Source organism: Peromyscus californicus, unplaced genomic scaffold (genome assembly GCF_007827085.1).
Source record: "Peromyscus californicus insignis strain IS unplaced genomic scaffold, ASM782708v3 Scaffold_14__1_contigs__length_90479793_seg_2, whole genome shotgun sequence".
NCBI classification, from domain to species: domain Eukaryota; kingdom Metazoa; phylum Chordata; class Mammalia; order Rodentia; family Cricetidae; genus Peromyscus; species Peromyscus californicus.
Genome location: NW_026294436.1, coordinates 14655536 through 14674621, shown reverse-complemented (window position 1 = coordinate 14674621; position 19086 = coordinate 14655536). Strand labels below are relative to the sequence as shown.

At 43.6% G+C, this 19086-nt stretch overlaps 1 protein-coding gene across 1 annotated transcript in view; it reads left to right on the top strand.

Annotated features, from left to right (window-relative positions):
• The first annotated feature begins 1049 nt into the window (after positions 1-1049).
• Positions 1050-19086, top strand: part of Map3k19 (mitogen-activated protein kinase kinase kinase 19) — a 43451-nt gene continuing 25414 nt past the window's right edge. Inside the window, exons 1-6 of the mRNA XM_052736807.1 lie at positions 1050-1309; positions 5229-5424; positions 8510-8698; positions 14483-14637; positions 15666-15781; positions 17721-17833. Of these exons, the coding sequence (XP_052592767.1) occupies positions 5251-5424; positions 8510-8698; positions 14483-14637; positions 15666-15781; positions 17721-17833 (747 nt within the window). The 5' untranslated portion in view covers positions 1050-1309; positions 5229-5250. The remainder of the gene's footprint in view (positions 1310-5228; positions 5425-8509; positions 8699-14482; positions 14638-15665; positions 15782-17720; positions 17834-19086) is intronic.

The following is a 19086-nucleotide window of genomic DNA, read 5'->3' as shown; positions in this document are numbered from 1 at the left end:
CTGCATAAGGGAATGGACTGACTACGTGTGTGGTTACTAGGTGTTTGGAAGGGTCTGCACTTGGCTGTGCTGAGGGGAGGGTCTTTTGCTCCACCCCTTGGCATTTCTATAAATAGCCCTTTAGAAAAGACAGAAGGGGCTGGTGGGTTTTGACCTGGGCCTTCCCGAGGCTATCATGTGTTTCTATCCTCTATATTTCTAGCTAAATATTTCTCACTTCTCCCTGCTTAAGAGTACCCTGGGTGGGGAGCAGGTCTCCCACACCAACGTCATCAGGTTCAGAACCTAAGTCTTGGCAATCCCTAATAAGTCAGGCTGGGCCACCCATCCTCAATGGGCCATGTAAATAGCCAAGTAACAATGAAAAGCCGTGAAAGGAGGTTTAGTCAATGTTGCCATGCTGAGAAGAGTAACAAAAAGGTCTAATGACTCCCACCTAAATCCATCACTGAGATCCTGGTGTGAAGTTTCATCTAAATAAAGGGCGAGAGGTACATATGACTAAGCAGTCCTAGGGAAAATGTGGTCCTGCCTGGTCCTGACCCACCATTGTTTGGGCCCCAGTCTCTCTTGCGAGGTGGTCTCAAATTGTAATCACTTCCTGGGAGACAAGCTCCTCCCTGGCTGGCCCCAGGCTCCAGCCATGCCCTTTCCCAGCATGGGACTTTCAATTTCTTGGGGTTCATTGCTTCAATAGTCTGATAGTCAAAGAGAAAGGTACTATGCCTCGTTAGAATATCTTCATCCCTGCTTGTATAGTTTATATTATCCCTCTGACCTGTCTTGGATTTGAAAAGGGACCTTTCAGCACACAGCAGGGATACAGAGGCATGCGTCTTCTGGAGAACATCTCACTGAGTAAAGAGATCATGGCAGTGGGTCAGCCATGGATATGTAACTGTTCTAACCACTCCAACAGCAGCTTAGAAGCTCGTACCACACTTGTTTTCCTGCCTCCATGAGACTGTCCTGCGTTTAATTCTCCAAGCTAAACACACTGCAGCTGGTTGCCTGGGCGACAGCCTGTAAACTAAGCAAGTCTCCTCGCACTGAGCCAAAGGGTTTGTGCATCCAGAACCAGTTTTAAATAATTTTTTTTTATAATAAAGTGTTTGAACTGTACAACACTGGAACAGAATCAGGACAAAGGTCCTAAGTCTATGCTGCTTTTCAACGGAAACCTAGCTGAACTGAGGGGTGATGGCTGGTCCGGAAATCAGAGCCATGAAGAAGTAGGATGATTTGGGCTGCTACTGGTCTGGGTGCTCCTTCAATTGCGTCCCTCAGCAAAACGCCCTCAGCACACTAGGTAAGCCACGTTTCCATTTTTTCACCCTGTTTTAGATAATACCGAATGTTGCAACTTTTTGTTTTCCTCCAGGAAGAGTGTCCCAGGGGAGGCACATCAGGTAAACTGACGGGAGAAGCTGTGTCTGAAGCTTGAATAATTTTATCCTTAGAGCTGTAATAATCTAGTTTTGACTTTACAAATGATCCCTTCCGGTGCTTTATGGAAATGCCTCCAGACCACAGGGGAAACTAGTAACGACAAGAAAGGTTTATTAATATAAAGCACTTTCATCCACTGAATTCCATGCAGAGATAATCTCATACTTTGATCACCTAAATATTTGTGAACTTTTTGTAACTACTTAATATTGTATACACATATTTTGGGGCACATTTTATTAACCTTAAAATCAAGTTTCAGTCGCTTTAAGCTTTTCTATATAATAATCCAAACCAAACGTAGAATATAACAGAAAGGTTTACTAGGAAAATGCCCATGCTCTCAAAAGCAACCCAACAAAACTCACTGGGCCACAAAATAATGACAACAAAAGCCATGAGAATAGAAGAGAGATCAGTTGGGAAGAGGAAGGGGGCCAGTGGGTATGGGAGGGAGACAAGAGGGTGAGGGAGCAAACACAATCACAATAAATTATAAATGCATGAAAAATGTCATCATGAAACACTGTGCTGTGAATGATTGGTTACAAAAGTTTTGACTTTACAAACTGATAACACAGTTAAGAACAGAAGTGACAGTTATCCAATAGAAGATACACCTACCAGTTTAACCCTATAGAACAAAACATTATTGCTTAAAAAAAAATCATTGCTCAAAAAATACTTGTAAATAAATGGAGAAAAGTTTTCTCCATAAGAAACTTTTGCTTTGTTTTTGAGACAGAATGGTTTCTCTGTGTAGCCTTGGCTGTCCCGGAACTCTCTTTGTCCTTGCCTTGGCTGTCCTGGAGCTCGCTTTGTCCCGAGTGCTGGAATTAAAGGCGTGTGCCACCACCACCCGGCTCCATGGGAAACTTAAAACTGAAATGTTGTAACTGTGGAACCTGCATGGGACCAGACTAGGCCATCTTCATATGGGAGACAGTTGTGTAGCTTGGTCTATTTGAGGGGCCCCTGGCAATGGGATCAGGATCTATCCGTGGTGCATGAGCTGACTTTCAGGATCCCGTTACCTATGGTCAGAAGCCTTGCTCACCCTTGATGCAGGGGAGAGGGGCTTGGTCCTGCCTCAACTGAATGTACCAGGCTTAGCTGACTCCCCATGGAAGGCCTTACCCTTTTGGAGGAGGGGATGGAGGGATGGTTTTGGGGGAAAGCTGGGAGGGAGCAGAAAGAGGGATGGGGGGGGGGATCTGTGGTTGGTATGTAAAATATAAAAATATTATAAATTGAAAAAAAAAACCTGAAATGTTCAGGCTGGAAGTCACAGGAGGAAATGACATTCAACCACAAGAAGCAGTGTGAGTTAGTCCGTGTTACCTGAGCGACTGATGTGTGGAGACACTACAGAGTGTCCTTGACAGGCCATTGTCTTTCTCTAGGTATCTTTGAGTGTGACATAGATCACCAGATAGTGATCACATTGCCAGTCTTCTAGTGACTGGATAACTTACAGTGAAGCTAAATTCACATTTTTTAAATTTATTATTTATTTGTATATTAGGGAGTAGTTACTACTTCTCTTTTAAAGGTTATGCAAGATCCAGGTGCCATGGTACACAATGCCATATCAGCACCCAAGAGTGTGAGGCAGGAGGATGGAGAGTTTGGAGCCAAGCCTGGAACCTAGGCCAGCCTGAACCGCAAAGACAAGCCCTAGTGGAGAAACAAACACACAAAGAGGTTACAAGCAATAGTTAAAGCACAGACTCTAAAACATTCATTGCTAGGTAACAACCGTGAAGAAAAATGGCTGGGTTCTTGAGGTTCTAGCTCTCCTCTATGAAAAATCCGATGGGGTAAATACCTCTTTCTTGCCTTGTTGTTATTTGAATACATGGGTTTTAGCTTTTTTGAAGGACAGGCTGTAATTATCCTGTTTATGAAAGCATTTCCTAGCCTTGAAGTGATATTGCATTTTGAAAAACAAACGTATGAAGATAAATCCAAGTTGCCAAATGATGTGCTAGGGTGTGTATGTGTACTGCCTTGAAATTTTCCTGTGGTCCAATTTGGAACATATGGTCTGTTCTTGCTACCTTTAGTGAAGTTCCAAGCGGGACCCTTATTAAATGCTAATGATTAGTATGGTGACTAAGTCACCGCAGTCAACCAGGTTAGAACTCCAAGAACACCCCCAGCGTTGGTGGTGGTGTTACTTGCTGAGGTCATTCTGGGAAACGTTCTGGCACATTTTAGTGAAACTGAATGTCTTTGACACATTAGGTGCAAGCAGACTTTTGGGCTATGTATTACCAGGCTCCAGGAGGGATAGTATCACAGTGTTGTTTACAGGGTGGAACACTAGAGGCAATTTAGATGCCCATCACAGAGAGAAGAAATAATAAAATACAGTAGATGTGTAATAAGCAACTGGAGGTTACACACAAATACGTGGATGTACCTGAAAGCAAAGTGTTAAAAATAAGTAGCAAGTTATGCATATATATATATATATATATATATATATATATATATTCAAGACAGGGTTTCTCTGTGTAGCCCTGACTGTCCTGGCATTAGCTCTATAGACTACGCTGGCCTTGAACTCACAGAGATCTACCTGCCTCTGCCTCCTGAGTGCTGGGATTAAAGGCATGTGCCACCACTGCCTGACATATTACTATTACTTATGTAAATTTATTATTTTATTTTTAAAGATTTACTTATTAGCTGGGCAGTGGTGGGGCATACCTTTAATACCAGGACTTGAGAGGCAGAGACAGGCAGATCTCTATGAGTTCGAGGCCAGCCTAGTCTACAGAGCAAGTTCTAGGACAGCCAGGGCTACACAGAGAAACTTTATCTCTGAAAACCAACAAACGAAAAAAGGTTTATTTATTTGTGTATTTTATGTCTATGGGTGTTCTGTATGCATAAATGTCTGCACACCAGAAGAGGGCATCAAATCTCATGGCACTACAGTTAGAAACACTTGTGAGCTGCTGTGCGGTTGCTGAGAATTTAACTCAAGACCTCTGATAGAGCAGCCAGTATGCTTAACCACTGAGCATCTCTCCAGCTCCAATATTTTTATTTTTTATTACATTTTCATTTAGTGTGTATGTATGTGTGTGGTGTGTCTGTGTGTGTGTCTATATATGTATGAATGTATGTCTATGTCTTTGTGTCTGTGTGTAAATGGGTGCCACAGCACACATGTGGAAGTTAGGGAGTCCGATTCTCTTTTTCTACCATCTGGGTCCCAGGGACCAAACTCAAACTTTTTTTTTCATGAGTGCTAAAGAATTGAACTCAGGTCCTCGTGCTTGCAGAGCAGGTGATCTAACCAACTGAGCCATCTACCCAGACCCTATTGATTACATTTTACATCTATATGTGTATGGTGTGCATGCATGTGCATGTGTGTGTGTACACGGTGTGTGGGTATGCATGCTTGTGTGTGTACATATAGAGGCCTAAAGTTGATACTGGGCATTTTACTCAGGCATTCTCCACTTTGCTGAGGCAGACTCTCTCTCCAAGTCTGGCTATCATCACTAGATAGCTTGTCCTGGGGATCCTCCATCACCTCCTGAGTGCTGGGATTACAAGCGGCTGCCAAGCCTGTTTAGCTTTTATGTGGGTCTGAGAATCTGAACACACCGAGCAGCAAGTGCTTTATCCACTGAACTACCCCCCCCCCATTTTTCCTTATAAAAGAAGGAACCATGTAACAATGAAGGCAGACTACGCTACGTTGGAACCACCCACTGTCTTGCTGGCTTTCGTGTCATTAAGCCATTTTTCTCTTTAAGGTCGTTATACGACACCAGCAAGATGAACAAAAACAAACTGATTCATGATTTCCTGGACGTGGTTTCCAGGGGTGATGTGGAATGCATCTGTGGCCGTATTCCTGAAGTCCATTCAGTCCTCGGGAACCTTGACTTTCAGCACCCACAGACTGGAAATACACCCCTCATTACTGCGGCAGAGGAAAATCTATCAGAGGTACAGTGGGGAGGGAGAAAAAAAGAGTCTGGTGGGAAGCAAGGAGGGTTTGCCTTTGGTTTTCTGAAGCTTGGTAGCTTCCTGTTCCTCCACAACAAATTCCTGTTCCCAGGCCTTGCAAAACCCTAGCTCGGGGGTCAAGATTATTATGACAGAACTGTCTCATTCAGTTTCTGTTTTCTGAGAGATTTGGGGGACTTGCAGCCTTTTTATTATTTTTTTAAGCTTTTAATAGCTCAGTAGAAAGAATGTAGACATAAAAAACAAAAACTCTTTGGGCATATCCAGCGGCCTGTCTCCCAGGTAGTTCCAGAGTCTATCAAGTTGATCATTAATATTACCACTGAACAGGGTGGCTCACTTCTTTAATCCTGGAATCTGGGAGGCAGAAGCAGGTAGATCTCGAGTTCAAGGCCAGTCTGGTTTGTATAGTGAGTCCCAGGACAGCCAGGACTACACAGAGAAACCCTACCTTAAAAAACAAAGATAATTAATACTACCTATCATACCAAAGCTAGCCTGAGCTTGCTATAGCCAAAGATGACCCTGAACTTCTGATCCTCCTTCCTCTATCTCCCTGGGATTGTAAGTGTGGGTCACCACACCCCGTCTTTGCAATATTAGGACAAATTCTAGGGCTTGCTGCATGCCAGGCAAGCATTCTTCCATCTGAGCTGCATCCTCTGCCTTTGTGAGAACTGTCTGCTAAAGTCCTCTGGACTTTGAAAGACAGCTCAGTGGTCTTCTTCATTGACACTACTCCAGTCTCCTGTGCTCATCTTCATCTTTACATTCACCACACTGATGCTTTCTCATCTGTCTCTGTGACCCCACCACACTATGAGTAGCTTGAAGTCTGGGTAGTTACCTGGTTCACTGTTTAGGGTTTAGACGAAGGACAAGTCATGACACACATTGGGCACCTATTCCATACCTGCTGGAAAACTAATCACTTCAGCATTTGAAGGTAGTTTACTTACTCTCCAAAGATACATAAAAAATATTTGCAACATTCAGGACTTTATAAGCCAACCTGAGCTGGAATAGAGTGCACTTGCCTAGCAAACATAAGACCCTAAGCCCAATATTTGTTGCTCTATAGATAGCTAATAGAAATGTAGATAAATGCTAGATCATGGGGTGAAAGGGGGCATTGGTAGATTGGTTAAGATAAGTAGACAGGGCCGGGCGGTGGTGGCGCACACCTTTAATCCCAGCACTCGGGAGGCAGAGACAGGCGGATCTCTGTGAGTTCGAGGCCAGCCTGGGCTACCAAGTGAGTTCCAGGAAAGGCGCAAAGCTACACAGAGAAACCCTGTCTTGAAAAACCAAAAAAAAAAAAAAGATAAGTAGACAGGGGCTGGAGAGATGGCTCAGTGGTTAAGAGCACTGGCTGTTCTTCCAAAGATCCTGAGTTCAATTCCCAGCAACCACATGGTGGCTCACAACCATCTGTAGTGAGATCTGGTGCCCTCTTCCGGCCTGCAGGTATACATGCACGCAGAACACTGTATACATAATAAATAAATAAATAAATAGAACATAAAAAATAGATAAGTGGGCAATAGGCAGACAGCTAGAGATGATAGGTATATAGATAGATAATAGATGATTGATGCCAGGTAAGCAGATGATAAGTAGATGATAGATAATATGAATTTCATTTTCTAAATTATAAACTACTATAAGACTTCAATGCTGGGATGTTGGGAGCTGTGGCTGTGGCTCACATGGTAGAGTGTTAGCTTAGCACGCATGAAGCCCTGGGTTTGAGTCCCAGCACCACAGCAACCAGGCGTCATGGCACACACTTAAAATTCCAGCACTCAGGAGGTAGAGCAAGAGAGTCAGAAGTTCAGGGTCCTCAAGGCCAGCCTGGACTACATAAGATCCTGATCCTGTCTCAAAATAAAAAAAGATTTCAATGCTTATGTGTCCTCAGAAGAAAATATTTATAAATCTCTAGTCTAAAAATACAGTTCTCAGAAAGCACCCCATCATAGAGCTGTTTTTGTTGTTGGTTTTGGCTTTTTTTGGCGGTGGTGGGGGGCAGGGTGTCACTATGTAGCCCTGGTTGTCCTCAAAGATCTGCTTGCCTCTGTCTCCCAAAGTGTTGGGACTCAAGGTGTGCACCACCACACCAGCCATCACAGAGATTTGGTTTCCACATTTAGAAAGTTAAATAATAGTTCCCTGCATTCAAATACTTCGCTGTGGTGGTGCTGGGGACCACCACACAGATGCTAGGCATGAGCTCCCACCACTGAGCTACACCCCCAGCCTGCAGTCCTCCATTTTTTCCCACTCTTACCTGCCTTTTCTTTATCAGGAATGAGAGCCATATCAAAGTTACTCTTCTATCCATCCCTAACGGTACAGCTGCCACTCAAAAAATATGAAGCATTCTGGGGATGGAGCTAAAGAGATGGCTTAGCAGTTAAGAGCACTTGCTGCTCAGTCACAAAGACCAAAGTTGGCATCTCAGCATCCACATTGGACAGCTCATAAATAACCAAGGGGTCTGATTCCCTCTTCTGACCTGCATGGCCACCCACATATTCTCTCTCTCTCTCTCTCTCTCTCTCTCTCTCTCTCTCTCTCTCTCTCTCTCTCTCTCTCACACACACACACACACACACACACACACACACACACTCACACTCACACACTCACACATACATACTCATACACAGACACACACACTCACACATACATACTCATGCACACACATAGACACACTCACATACACACATTCATATACACACAGAGACACACTCACACAGACACACACATTAATTAAATTAAAAATAACTTTGTAATCCAGGCTTGGTGACACACATCTTGAATCTTAACAATCAGGAAGCAGAGGCATGCAAACCTTTTTGAGCGTGAGGCCAGCCTGATCTAAATAGCAAGTTCCAGACCAATCAGGGTGACAGTGAGACTTTATCTCAAAAGAGAAAAAAAAAAACAACTTAAAAAATTGGGCAGGGAGGGGAATATGCTCAACATAATAATTATGAACATTTTAAAGCTAAAAATAAAAACAAATCTTTTGAGTTTTAAGGATGTTACTGTTTTACAGGTTGTTGAGATTCTTCTGGAGAAGGGAGCGGATATCACCCTCTGTAATTACAGCAATCAAACTGCGGTCCATGTGGCTAATGGTGGCATCCGGAGACAGCTATTGGCCGGCAAGAGAATCCAAGCTCCCCAAATGCAGCTTCTAAGAAGTTCGTGGCAAGGCGATCTTGAGCAGCTTCGACACTTGCTGGTTAGTTACAGTGATGTTTACTTGGGTCAGGGATGGACAGATGTACAGAAGACAGATAATGCCTTCACATGCCCAATACAGGACTCTTTCTTAAAATGTATTTGTGTTTACATTTAAATTTTTTAATTTTTGTTTTTAATCATGTGTATATATAAGTGTGTGCGTGTGTGTGTGCGTGTGTGTGTGTGTGTGTGTGTGTGTGTGTGTGTGTGTGTGTGTGTGTGAATACAGGCATATGAGTGCTCACAGAGGCCACAAGAGGATGTCAGATCCCGTGGAGCTGGAGTTACAGGCAGTTGTGAGCTGCCTCTTGTGGGTTTTCGTAGCTGAACTCTGGTCCTCATGAAAAGAGTAGCAAACACTCTTTACTGCTGAGCCAGTTCTTCGGCGCCCAAGACTTCTTCCAAAGAAGGAGAAAGTTATTTTCAAATGCAATCCCGGAAAGTCTCAGGCAGGAGAGACAGAAAGATATAGGGCCAGACAGGACACAGATAGAAAACAAGAGCAACCACCTATTTCTACCCCCCTCTATCTATGAGCTAGAAGTCAGGTAGTTCCCCCCGGGAAATGATGAGCCCCAGGAAGACCCAGAGGAGCGCTGTCAGCTTGCTCAGATCAGTTCCCTGGATATCACTGCCGTTTGCACAGTTGCTGTTTAGATCCCTTTGGGCCACTGGCAATTATTATCTTTATCCTGAAAAGGGAATCAGAGAACGTACACATTGCACAATATTTAGCTGTGCCCAAAGAACTTTAGGGGAATATATTTGTGTGTGTGTGTGTGTGGTGTTCGTGTGCACATGTCTGCATATGCATGTGAAGGCCAGGGAGCAGCCATAGGTATCATTCCTCTAGTGCCATCCACTTTGGTTTTTTGTTGTTTATTTTTTGTTTGTTTTTGAGACAGCCTCACATTTTCCTGGATCTCACCAAGTAGGATAGGCTGGCGAGCCAGGGCTCCTCTTCACCTCCCCAGCACTGGGGTTGAAAGTGCATGCCACATCATGCTGCTGTGTGACAATATTCCCGGGGAGGTGTGAACAGGCATCTATGCACCCCAGAGAGGGAACTGAAAACAGACCAAAGTGTGGCTACCACCAAAGTCCAGCTTGGTAAACTAGTGAGTTTTATTGCAGTCACCTACCTATAAGACTATGGGTGAGGGGTCACTCCAGGAGCATAAGGGTCTCAACAGCAGCTGCAACACCAAAGCCCACCCCAGCACGGGTGACAGCTCATGAAATCTGGAAACTTGGAGCTCACTGCACAACCTGCAGGCAGCTCAACAAGTTAGAGAGAACATCCTTTGCAGTTAGCTCAGTTGGTCTGAACTCCTCGAGGTGGCTGGCTGCTGTCTGTTTCTCTCAGGCAGTTCAGCTTGGCTCTGCTTCTTCTACACTGCAGATCTGGAGGGTGACTCTCAGTAGACATTAGGGGAATAAATCTGGTCAGTTTCAGAAACTTCCTGGAGCTATTTTGAGTGGTCTACATCCTGTCTTAATGAGCTTCCCTGAAAGATGGAATATTTGACCTCCATATAGAATGTCCTGTAGTTTTACCTTCCTTTAACTTCCTGTGTTTTAATGAGCTCCCCTCCAAGATGGGTGGTTTTTTTTTTTTGTTTTTTTTTTGTTTTTTTGAGAGAGGGTTTCTCTGTGTAGCTTTGCACCTTTTCCTGGATCTCGCTCTGTAGACCAGGCTGGCCTCGAACTCACAAAGATCCACCTGCCTCTGCCTCCCGAGTGCTGGGATTAAAGGCATGCGCCACCACCGCCCAGCTAAAATGGGTGGTTTTAATCTCAGAGGAAACTACTATACAACACATGCCTGGATTTTTATGTGCACTCTGAGGATAAGATTTTGGTCCTCATATGTGCATGGCAAGTACTTTACCAACTGAGATGCCTCTCCAACCTGAAAATACATTTAATATATTTTGTTTTTAATTGTGGGTGTTTGTGTGTGCATTTGGGCACATGAGTACAGTGTGCCCCTGAAATCCAGCAGGGAATTGGATCCTTTGGACCTGGAATTACAGGTGATTGTGAGCAACCCAGCCTGGGTGCTGAGAACAGAACTCATGTCCTCTGCAAGACTGGTACGGGCTTTTAACCACTAAGCCATCTCCCTGGCCCCAAGAATACGTGTATTAAATGTTCTCTTTGGGGGTAACTGATACTCTTATTTAGATACTTCACCCCAAAGCACCTTGCAAAATTGTATGCATAACCAAGGACTTCAATTATTAGAAATTTCTCACTCGCCGGGCGGTGGTGGCGCACGCCTTTAATCCCAGCACTCGGGAGGCAGAGCCAGGCGGATCTCTGTGAGTTCGAGGCCAGCCTGGGCTACCAAGTGAGTTCCAGGAAAAGGCACAAAGCTACACAGAGAAACCCTGTCTCGAAAAACCAAAAAAAAAAAAAAAAAAAAGAAATTTCTCACTCATGACATTGACCTTCAATGCTGCTATAAGACCCATGTGATCTTCCAACTGAAAGAAAAGCAATATTGCTGCTAGGAAATAGTTTTTTCTAATCCCTTGTGGTAAAGACACAAACAGATCAAGAAATTAAAGGTATCCTAACCAGGTCGAGTTCAAGGACGATTGTAACAAAACCAAAGGACATTTCCCATGCTTTTGTTGTACTTAGATAGTCTAAATTGCTATATTTCCAGAGCTGAGGCTTAGAAAAATTTCCAAAAGGTAATCCATTTTTCTTAATGGTAGTCTTGTTGTATGTAACTGTAACCAAATCTCTGTTTTTATAACCACATTATTTTTTTTTTTTTACCCCTGAAGGTTCAATGACCAAGCTTTAAGGAACTATTTATTGCCTGGAACGTGAACCCTAACTTGATCAAGAGATGCTAAGTTGATGTGTTGTTGTAATACGACTGTCAGCTCAAAACGCTCATATTGGCTCTAGATAGTAATGAGCATTGACCTAAGAGGTAGCTTCTTCTCAGAGACCGAGGAAAAAAATTAACTAATTCCCATAGCACCCTGCTGAGGTAATATCATTATCTCCATTTTGCCCCTGGAGATGCTGAGGTAAAGACTATATTGCCATGGCAGAAAGCGAAACAGAGGTGAAAATTAGAAAGTTACTTTGGTCTATAAAACAAGCAGTTTGTGTTTTTGGTCTTCCAAGAGATTTTCAGTTCTAATGATCTGAATTAAACCTCTCTCTCTCTCTCTCTCTCTCTCTCCTTTTCAGATGTCAACACTGGGTGATTTTTTTGTTGTTGTTGTTATTTTTGTTTTTTAATCAATTAATGCCCATCTTACTGTCTTTGGAGACAAGGCCTCTCATTTACCGTGGAGCTCACCAGTTTGGTTAGACCAGCTGGCCAGTGAGCTCCAGGGATCCTTCTGGCTCCGATTCCCCACTACTGGGATTATAGGCATACACTGTCACACTGGGCTTTTCCTGAAGGTGCTGGGGATCTGATCTTGGGTCCTTACCCTTGTAAGGCAAGCATTTTAATAAGTGAACCACTTTCCTAGCCCAAATTTTACTTATACTAAAGCAACTGGTCATATCATATGTCACTTCTGCTTTGACTATATACATGCAGTTACATGACACATTTTCCTAGTGCAAATCACTCACTCATTCATCAATGTTCAGGGAGCAGCTGCCCCGTGTAAGTCCTACTGCTAAGTGGTTTTCAGTTTGTGTCACCGGTCATGCTAGCAACCCTATAGGGAGACACTGGTGTGTCGCCTGTCCAGTGCCACTTAGAAGGTCAGGAAATAGAGTTGCTAGAGTCAGCAGATGGTGCAGTGGGTAAAAGCTCTTGCTCTGAAAGCCCGTCACCTGGCGTTCTATGTCCAGGACCCACAGTGGAAGGAAAAAACAACTGAAGTTGTCCTCTGGTGGTATGTGCACACCTGCATTCATACACACACACATCATACATACACACAGTAAGGTATTTTAAAATAGGGCGATCAGATTTTGCAAATAAAAATTACAGGACACCCAGTTACGTTTGGTATACCAGCTACAGAAGTGAGCACATTAAGTTTACATTTCAGATAAACAAGTTATTTTTGAGTGTAAGTATGTGCCAAATGAAAAAACGCTAAATTATTTATCCTTTAACTTCTCCTTCTTTATTTTATCAGGGTTATTTTTTTCTTCGTGTACTTGTGGATGTGTGGATGTGTACATCTTCAGGTGCATATATGGGCACATGTGTGCAGGTGGAGGCCAGGTAACACAGGGGGTTTCCTCAATTGCTCTCTCTCTCTCTCTCTCTCTCTCTCTCTCTCTCTCTCTCTCTCTCCTTTTCCTTCTTTCTTCTTTTTTTTCAAGACAGTCTCTCACTTGTCCAGAGCTTGTCAAGTAGGTTGTTCAGGCTGATTATTGAGGCCCAAGGATCCACCTGTCACAGCTTCCCCAGCACTGGCCTCATGGGTGCACACTGCCACTCCTACCTTTTTTTATGTGGATCCAGGTTATTGAAGTCAAGTCCTCACACTTATTCAGCAAGCCCTTGACTGACTGAGTCATATCTACAGCCCTATCAAGGAGATTCTTTTAAATCAACCACTTAACAGGGCATCCCCGATACAACCTACACGTTTGTTAAATAGTCAGCTTTGGGAACCAACATTGAAACCCAGGGCTGTGGTCTTTCACTTTGTCAGCTCCTCAGGATAGGTACTAAGAAACAGTATATTGAGGAGGCTGCAGATGTGGCTTAATTGGTAGAGTGCTTGCCTATCATTAACGATGCTTTGGGTTCAACCTCCAGCACCACATAAACCATGTGTGGTGGTACACACCTGTAACCCCAGAGCTGGAAGCAGGATTATCAAGAAATCAAGGTCACCCACCCTTAATTATATAGAAAGTTCAAGGCCATGAACTTTTTACATGAGACCTTGTAAAAAGCAAACAAAACAAAATGGGGCTGGAGAGATGGCTCAGTGGTTGAGAGCATTGTCTGCTCTTCCAGAGGATCTGGGTTCAATTCCCAGCACCCATATGGCGGCTCACAACTGTCTGTAACTCCAGTTACGGGGGACATGACACCCATAGCAAAACGCTGATGCACATAAAACAAAAAAAAACATAAATAAATAAATTAAAATAAAACAAAACAAACTCTGAGATCATCCTGTGCCATCCTCGGGGTGTAAATGAATGTTCCGGCCAATGCTCTCAAGGGCATCAACGGGGAGTTTTCAGGCGGCCGATGCTCTCATGGGCATCAACAATGCTTAGAAGAGAGACAAACTCCGGGGCTTTTTCAGGCTATGCTCAGAAATCATCGTCCCATTCCTAACTATGATGGTAAAGCATGGCTACATAGGCAAATTTGAAATCATCAGTGATCCCAGAGCTACGAAAATCATTGTGAATCTTGCAGGCAGGTTAAACAAGTGTGAAGACATTAGCTCTAGGTTTGATGTGCAGTTCAGAGACCCAGACAGTAACAGAATAATCTGCTCCCATCCCATCAGTTTGTATCATTGTACTGACAACCTCAGCTGGCATCATGGACCATGAAATAGCAAGATGAAAACACACAGGAGGGGAAACCCTGGCATTCTATATAAAATATACACAAAATGCATTCTATATAAACTATAAACAAAATGCCTCCATATGGTGAGGGGTTAATCTATTGAAGTTAAGGCTGAGGTGCAATGCCTACTCCAGGGGAAAAAAAGTTAAAATGAGAAATTGGTCAAGCAATGACAGTGCAAAGATTGGTTTCAGTAGCCGTATAGTAAGAACACAGCAGAAACCCAAACTCTTGTTGTTAAAGGCATCCGAAGAGTTCCTGGATATAAACTTCCCAAACCTGCATGGCCTGACCCCTCTGATGCTGGCTGTGAGAGATGTGGACCTATTTGAGAGTCTGGATGTATTAACAGTCTACAAGCCTGCCGAAGTTCTAGCCGAGCTCCTCAGGCATCACGCGTGAGTACGGGTGATCAGTCAACATCAGCAGAGAGACAACGCTTCCTCTGTAATTTGCCAAAACTACGTGTAAACTTAGATGTGTGGATTGTTTCATATATATATATATATATATATATATATATATATATATATATATGACTTTTTTGTATCATTATAAAAGGGACTTCATTGTAATTTTGAGGAATGGACTAATACTTAAATCAACCATTATTCTTAAGATATCTAGCTCTTTATCGGTTTAGATAATTGCTCTTTGGGCACTGGAGAGGTAACTCAGTTGGTAGAGTACTGGGTTCAGTCTCCACTACAGCAGCCAGATGTGGTGGTATGCATGTGTTATCTCAGCGCGTGGGAAGTAGAGGCAGGATCAGAAGTTTAAGGTCGCTCTCAGCTCCACTGCCGAGTTTGAGGCCAGCCTAAAATGGTAGGCATGAGCTACCACGCCTTGCTACTTCAGCATTAGGAATGGAACACAGGAATTCTGTGCATATTAGGTGTGGTAGTTTGCTTGTAATTGGCCCCCATAAGCTCATAGGGAGTGGCACTATTAGTAGGTGTGGCCTTCTTGGAGGAAGTGTGTCTCTGTGGGGGCAGGCTTTGAGGTCTCCTATGCTCAAGCTATGCCTAGTTCAATTCACTTCATGTTGCCTACAGATCAAGATATAGAACTCTCAGCTCCTTTTCCAGCACCATATCTACCTGCATGCCATGATGATAATGGACTAAACCTTTGAAACTACAAGCCACCCCAATTAAATGTTTTCCTTTGTAAGAGTTGCTGTGATCATGGTGTCTCTTTACAGCAATAGAAGCCCTAACTAAGACATTAGGCAAGCACTCTACCAATTGAGATATATCACTAGCCCTCTTGTTTAAAATTTTGAGAAGTGGTCACGCTCTAGCGCATGTGTTTTAAAATCATTATTATATCCCTAACTTAAGTTTTTTGCTTATTTGATGTCAGTGTTTTTACGTCTTAACAGATCTAACCTAATAATCTTTGATGCTTCTTCCATTCTCCCCAGAGATCCTAAGCTTTGTGACTTCAGTGGCAAGTCCGCAATACATTATGTGTCACAAATTGAAAGTTGGAGGAAGCCGCAGTTATTGGACATCCTGATGAATTCTATGCCCAAACCAGGTCAATATTTCCTTCTAGATGCACATCCCCCCCCAGTTTGAAAGTCCTGTTTGAAGTCTATCTTTCTGTCTTACATCTGTTGAATAGCTCCATTTGTTTGTTTGAGACAGGATCACACCTATATATACCTGGCTGGCCTAGAACTCACTATATAGAGCAAGCTGGCCTTGAACTTAGAGAGATCTGCCCTCCTCTGTCTTCCAAGTATTGTGAACCAAAGGTGTGTGCCATCACACCCCACTCATTTAAATAAATCAAACCAGTGACTCTTAATTGAGCAGTGACTTCTGAAGCACAGGACTAATGCTGTAAAGACTACAAAGTAGTCTTGTCCCACACTCTCATATATTTGTGGGGGGGTCAGAGGTCAACCTCCAATGTTTTTCTAAGGATGCTGTATCTTGTTTTTTGGCTTTTTAAAAGTAATTAATTTATTAATTTATGCATATGAGTGTGTGTCTGCTGATAAACCATCTCTCCAGACCCCATAGCTTTTTTTTTTTAAACTAGTATCTCTAGCTTTTTCCTAGGACTGGCTTATTTAGCTAAGCTGACTGGCTAGTGAGCCCCAGGGATCCACTTGTCTCCACCTCCCCAGCACCGGGATTACAAATCCACACCACCACGCCTGGCTCCCTTTTCTATTTTGAAATGTATTTATTTTAATTTTATGTGTGTGGATGTTTTTGCCTGCCTGTATGTCTGTTTACTACATATGTGCCTAGCGCCAATCGAGGCAAAAGGAGGGACATAGATCTTCTGGGACTGGAGTTACAGACAGTTGTGAGTTACCATGTAGGTGCTAGGAATCAAGCCCAGGTCCTCTGGAAGAGCAGCTAGTGCTCTTAACCACGGAGCCATCTCTCCAGCCCTTCTTTTAAATTCAGGTGTTGAGGATTGATTGAACTCAGCTCCTTAGGTTGCAGGAAAGCACTTAGTCAAATGAGTCATCTCCCAAGGCCTAGTTTGAGGCATTTAAATGACTGCATGGCCTTCACAAATCCCCGTATTACATTTCACTTTGACTTCTCTTGCTATCATACCGTGGGGAGATCACCCTCACTCCATGAGACTCTTCCAGGGCAACTCAAGAGAGCAAAAAGGCCAGTTATCAGCCAGCACAGCCTTCAGAATTGCTAGCAAATCGATTTGGAAGAGAATAGAGAGGTTTTCTCCCACCCACCCACCCACAGGAGTCCATTCAGGGTTCATCTTTAGCGAAAGGTGAAGGGTAAACATCCTTCCTCTTTCTGCAGCATCCTGGGAGACAAGGGCTCTCCAACCAACCCTGAGGTACCTGTTGAGGGCTCTGATGGTTGAAAAGCTCCTCCCCAGGTCCCAGCACCTCACAGAGGGTGTGGCTGACAGGATGAAGTCCCTAAGAATGAGCTGATGTATTATGTGGAGGCAACATCTGACTCTTTCTTGCACATACACAGTATGTATGCTGTGTGTGTGTGTGCGCGCGCGCGCGCGCACGCACTCGCTCACACACATGCCAGAGGTTGACATCAGGCCTCTTCCTCCATTACGTTCCACTTTATTTACTGAGGCAGGTTCCCTCACTAAACCCGGAACATACCGCTTCTGCTCGTCTGGGTGTGCACCTTGACCTGGGGGCCCCACTCCACCCGGCCTCCTGAGTGCTCAGGTCACAGGCATTCACTCCACCTGCCTGGCTTTCGCATGGATTCTGGGGGTCTGGACTGTGATCCTCATGTCTGTGTAGCAAGTGTCTTGTCTCCGGGCCGTCTCCCCAGCCTGGCTCTTGCCTTTTTTTTTTTTTTTTTCCTGTGAAAATTATCACCTAAAGTTTCATCAGAATTCCTGATCAACCTTTCAGGAAAACCTAACTAAATGGACCTGATTAAACCTAGAGACAGATCTTCCTCTGAGACTGTTGAATATTACCAAAGCACATGTTGTTTCTTTTTGATAGAAAGACATGCGGAGTCACTACTTGACATTGGTCATGAGACAAGCTCTTCTCCAGTGGATATGACAGTTTCCAAAACTGAAAACATCATCTTGCAGAGTGTCAGCAGCAGTGAGGTAAGAGGACCTGTAAATGGACATTTCCTGTCCTGTCTGCCAGTTCCTAAATAACCGACTCAGAGGCTGAATAAAATTATAACTGCTCAGCCAATATCTCAGGCTTATTACTAGTTAACTCTTATACTTAAGTTAACCCATAATTCTTCTATGTTTAGCCACACGTCTTGGTACCTTCTCTCAGTACGGCATTCTCATCTTGCTTCTCTGCCTTTGCCCGTGACTCTCTGACTCCGCCCTTCTTCCCAGCATTCTCCTTGTCTGACTCTCAATCTTTTCCTGCCCAACTGTTGGCCAATCCACTTTTTATTAGCAAATACGAGTAATACATATTCGTAGTGTAGAAAAGGATTGTTCCACAGCAAGGACCCACGTAAAGAAACAGGCTAAAGGAAAATATTAAAAAGAAAAAACAGGAGATGGAGAGGCACACCAGCAGTTAAGAGTGTGCCCTGCAAACCGGGTGGTGGTGGCGCATGCCTTTAATCCCAGCACTCGGGAGGCAGAGGCAGTCGGATCTTTGTGAGTTCGAGGCCAGCCTGGTCTACAGAGCAAGTTCCAGGAAAGGCGCAAAGCTACACAGAGAAACCTTGTCTCGAAAAACCAAAAAAAAAAAAAAAAAAAAAAAAAAAAAATGTGCACTGCATTTGCAAAGGACCCAGATTCAGTTCCCAGCACCTACATGGCAGCTCACAACTGTCTGCAACTCCAGTTCCAGGGGATACGACACCCTCACACAGACATGAATGCAGACAAAACACCAATACACGTAAAATAAAATATTGAAAGAAAGAAAGAAAGAAAGAAAGAAAGAAAGAAAGAAAGAAAGAAAGAAAGAAAGAAAAAGAAAGGTGCCTACCACCAACCTTGGCTACCTGAGTTCAGTTCCTGGGACCCATGTGGTACAAGTAGAAAACGGAATCCCACGGACTGTCTTCTGGTCTCCACATGTGTTCTATGCCACAAGCATGTGAACTCACACACACACACACACACACACACACACACACACACACACACACACACAAATTAAGTTCAGTAAAAATACATTTTAAAACACGACGACTTCTATCATACTAAGAAATACATTTCCCTTTAAAGAGTTCTAAGTGCTTTTTATAAATCAAGTTGGCTTTCAAACCTAAGGATTATTTTCTAGCAGGCCAGAGGAAGTTTGAGAAGTTGCACGCCACGATCAATCAGGTCAGAAAGGGGTTCTGGTGAAAACTGTAAGCCGATTTGCTGCCTGCTTC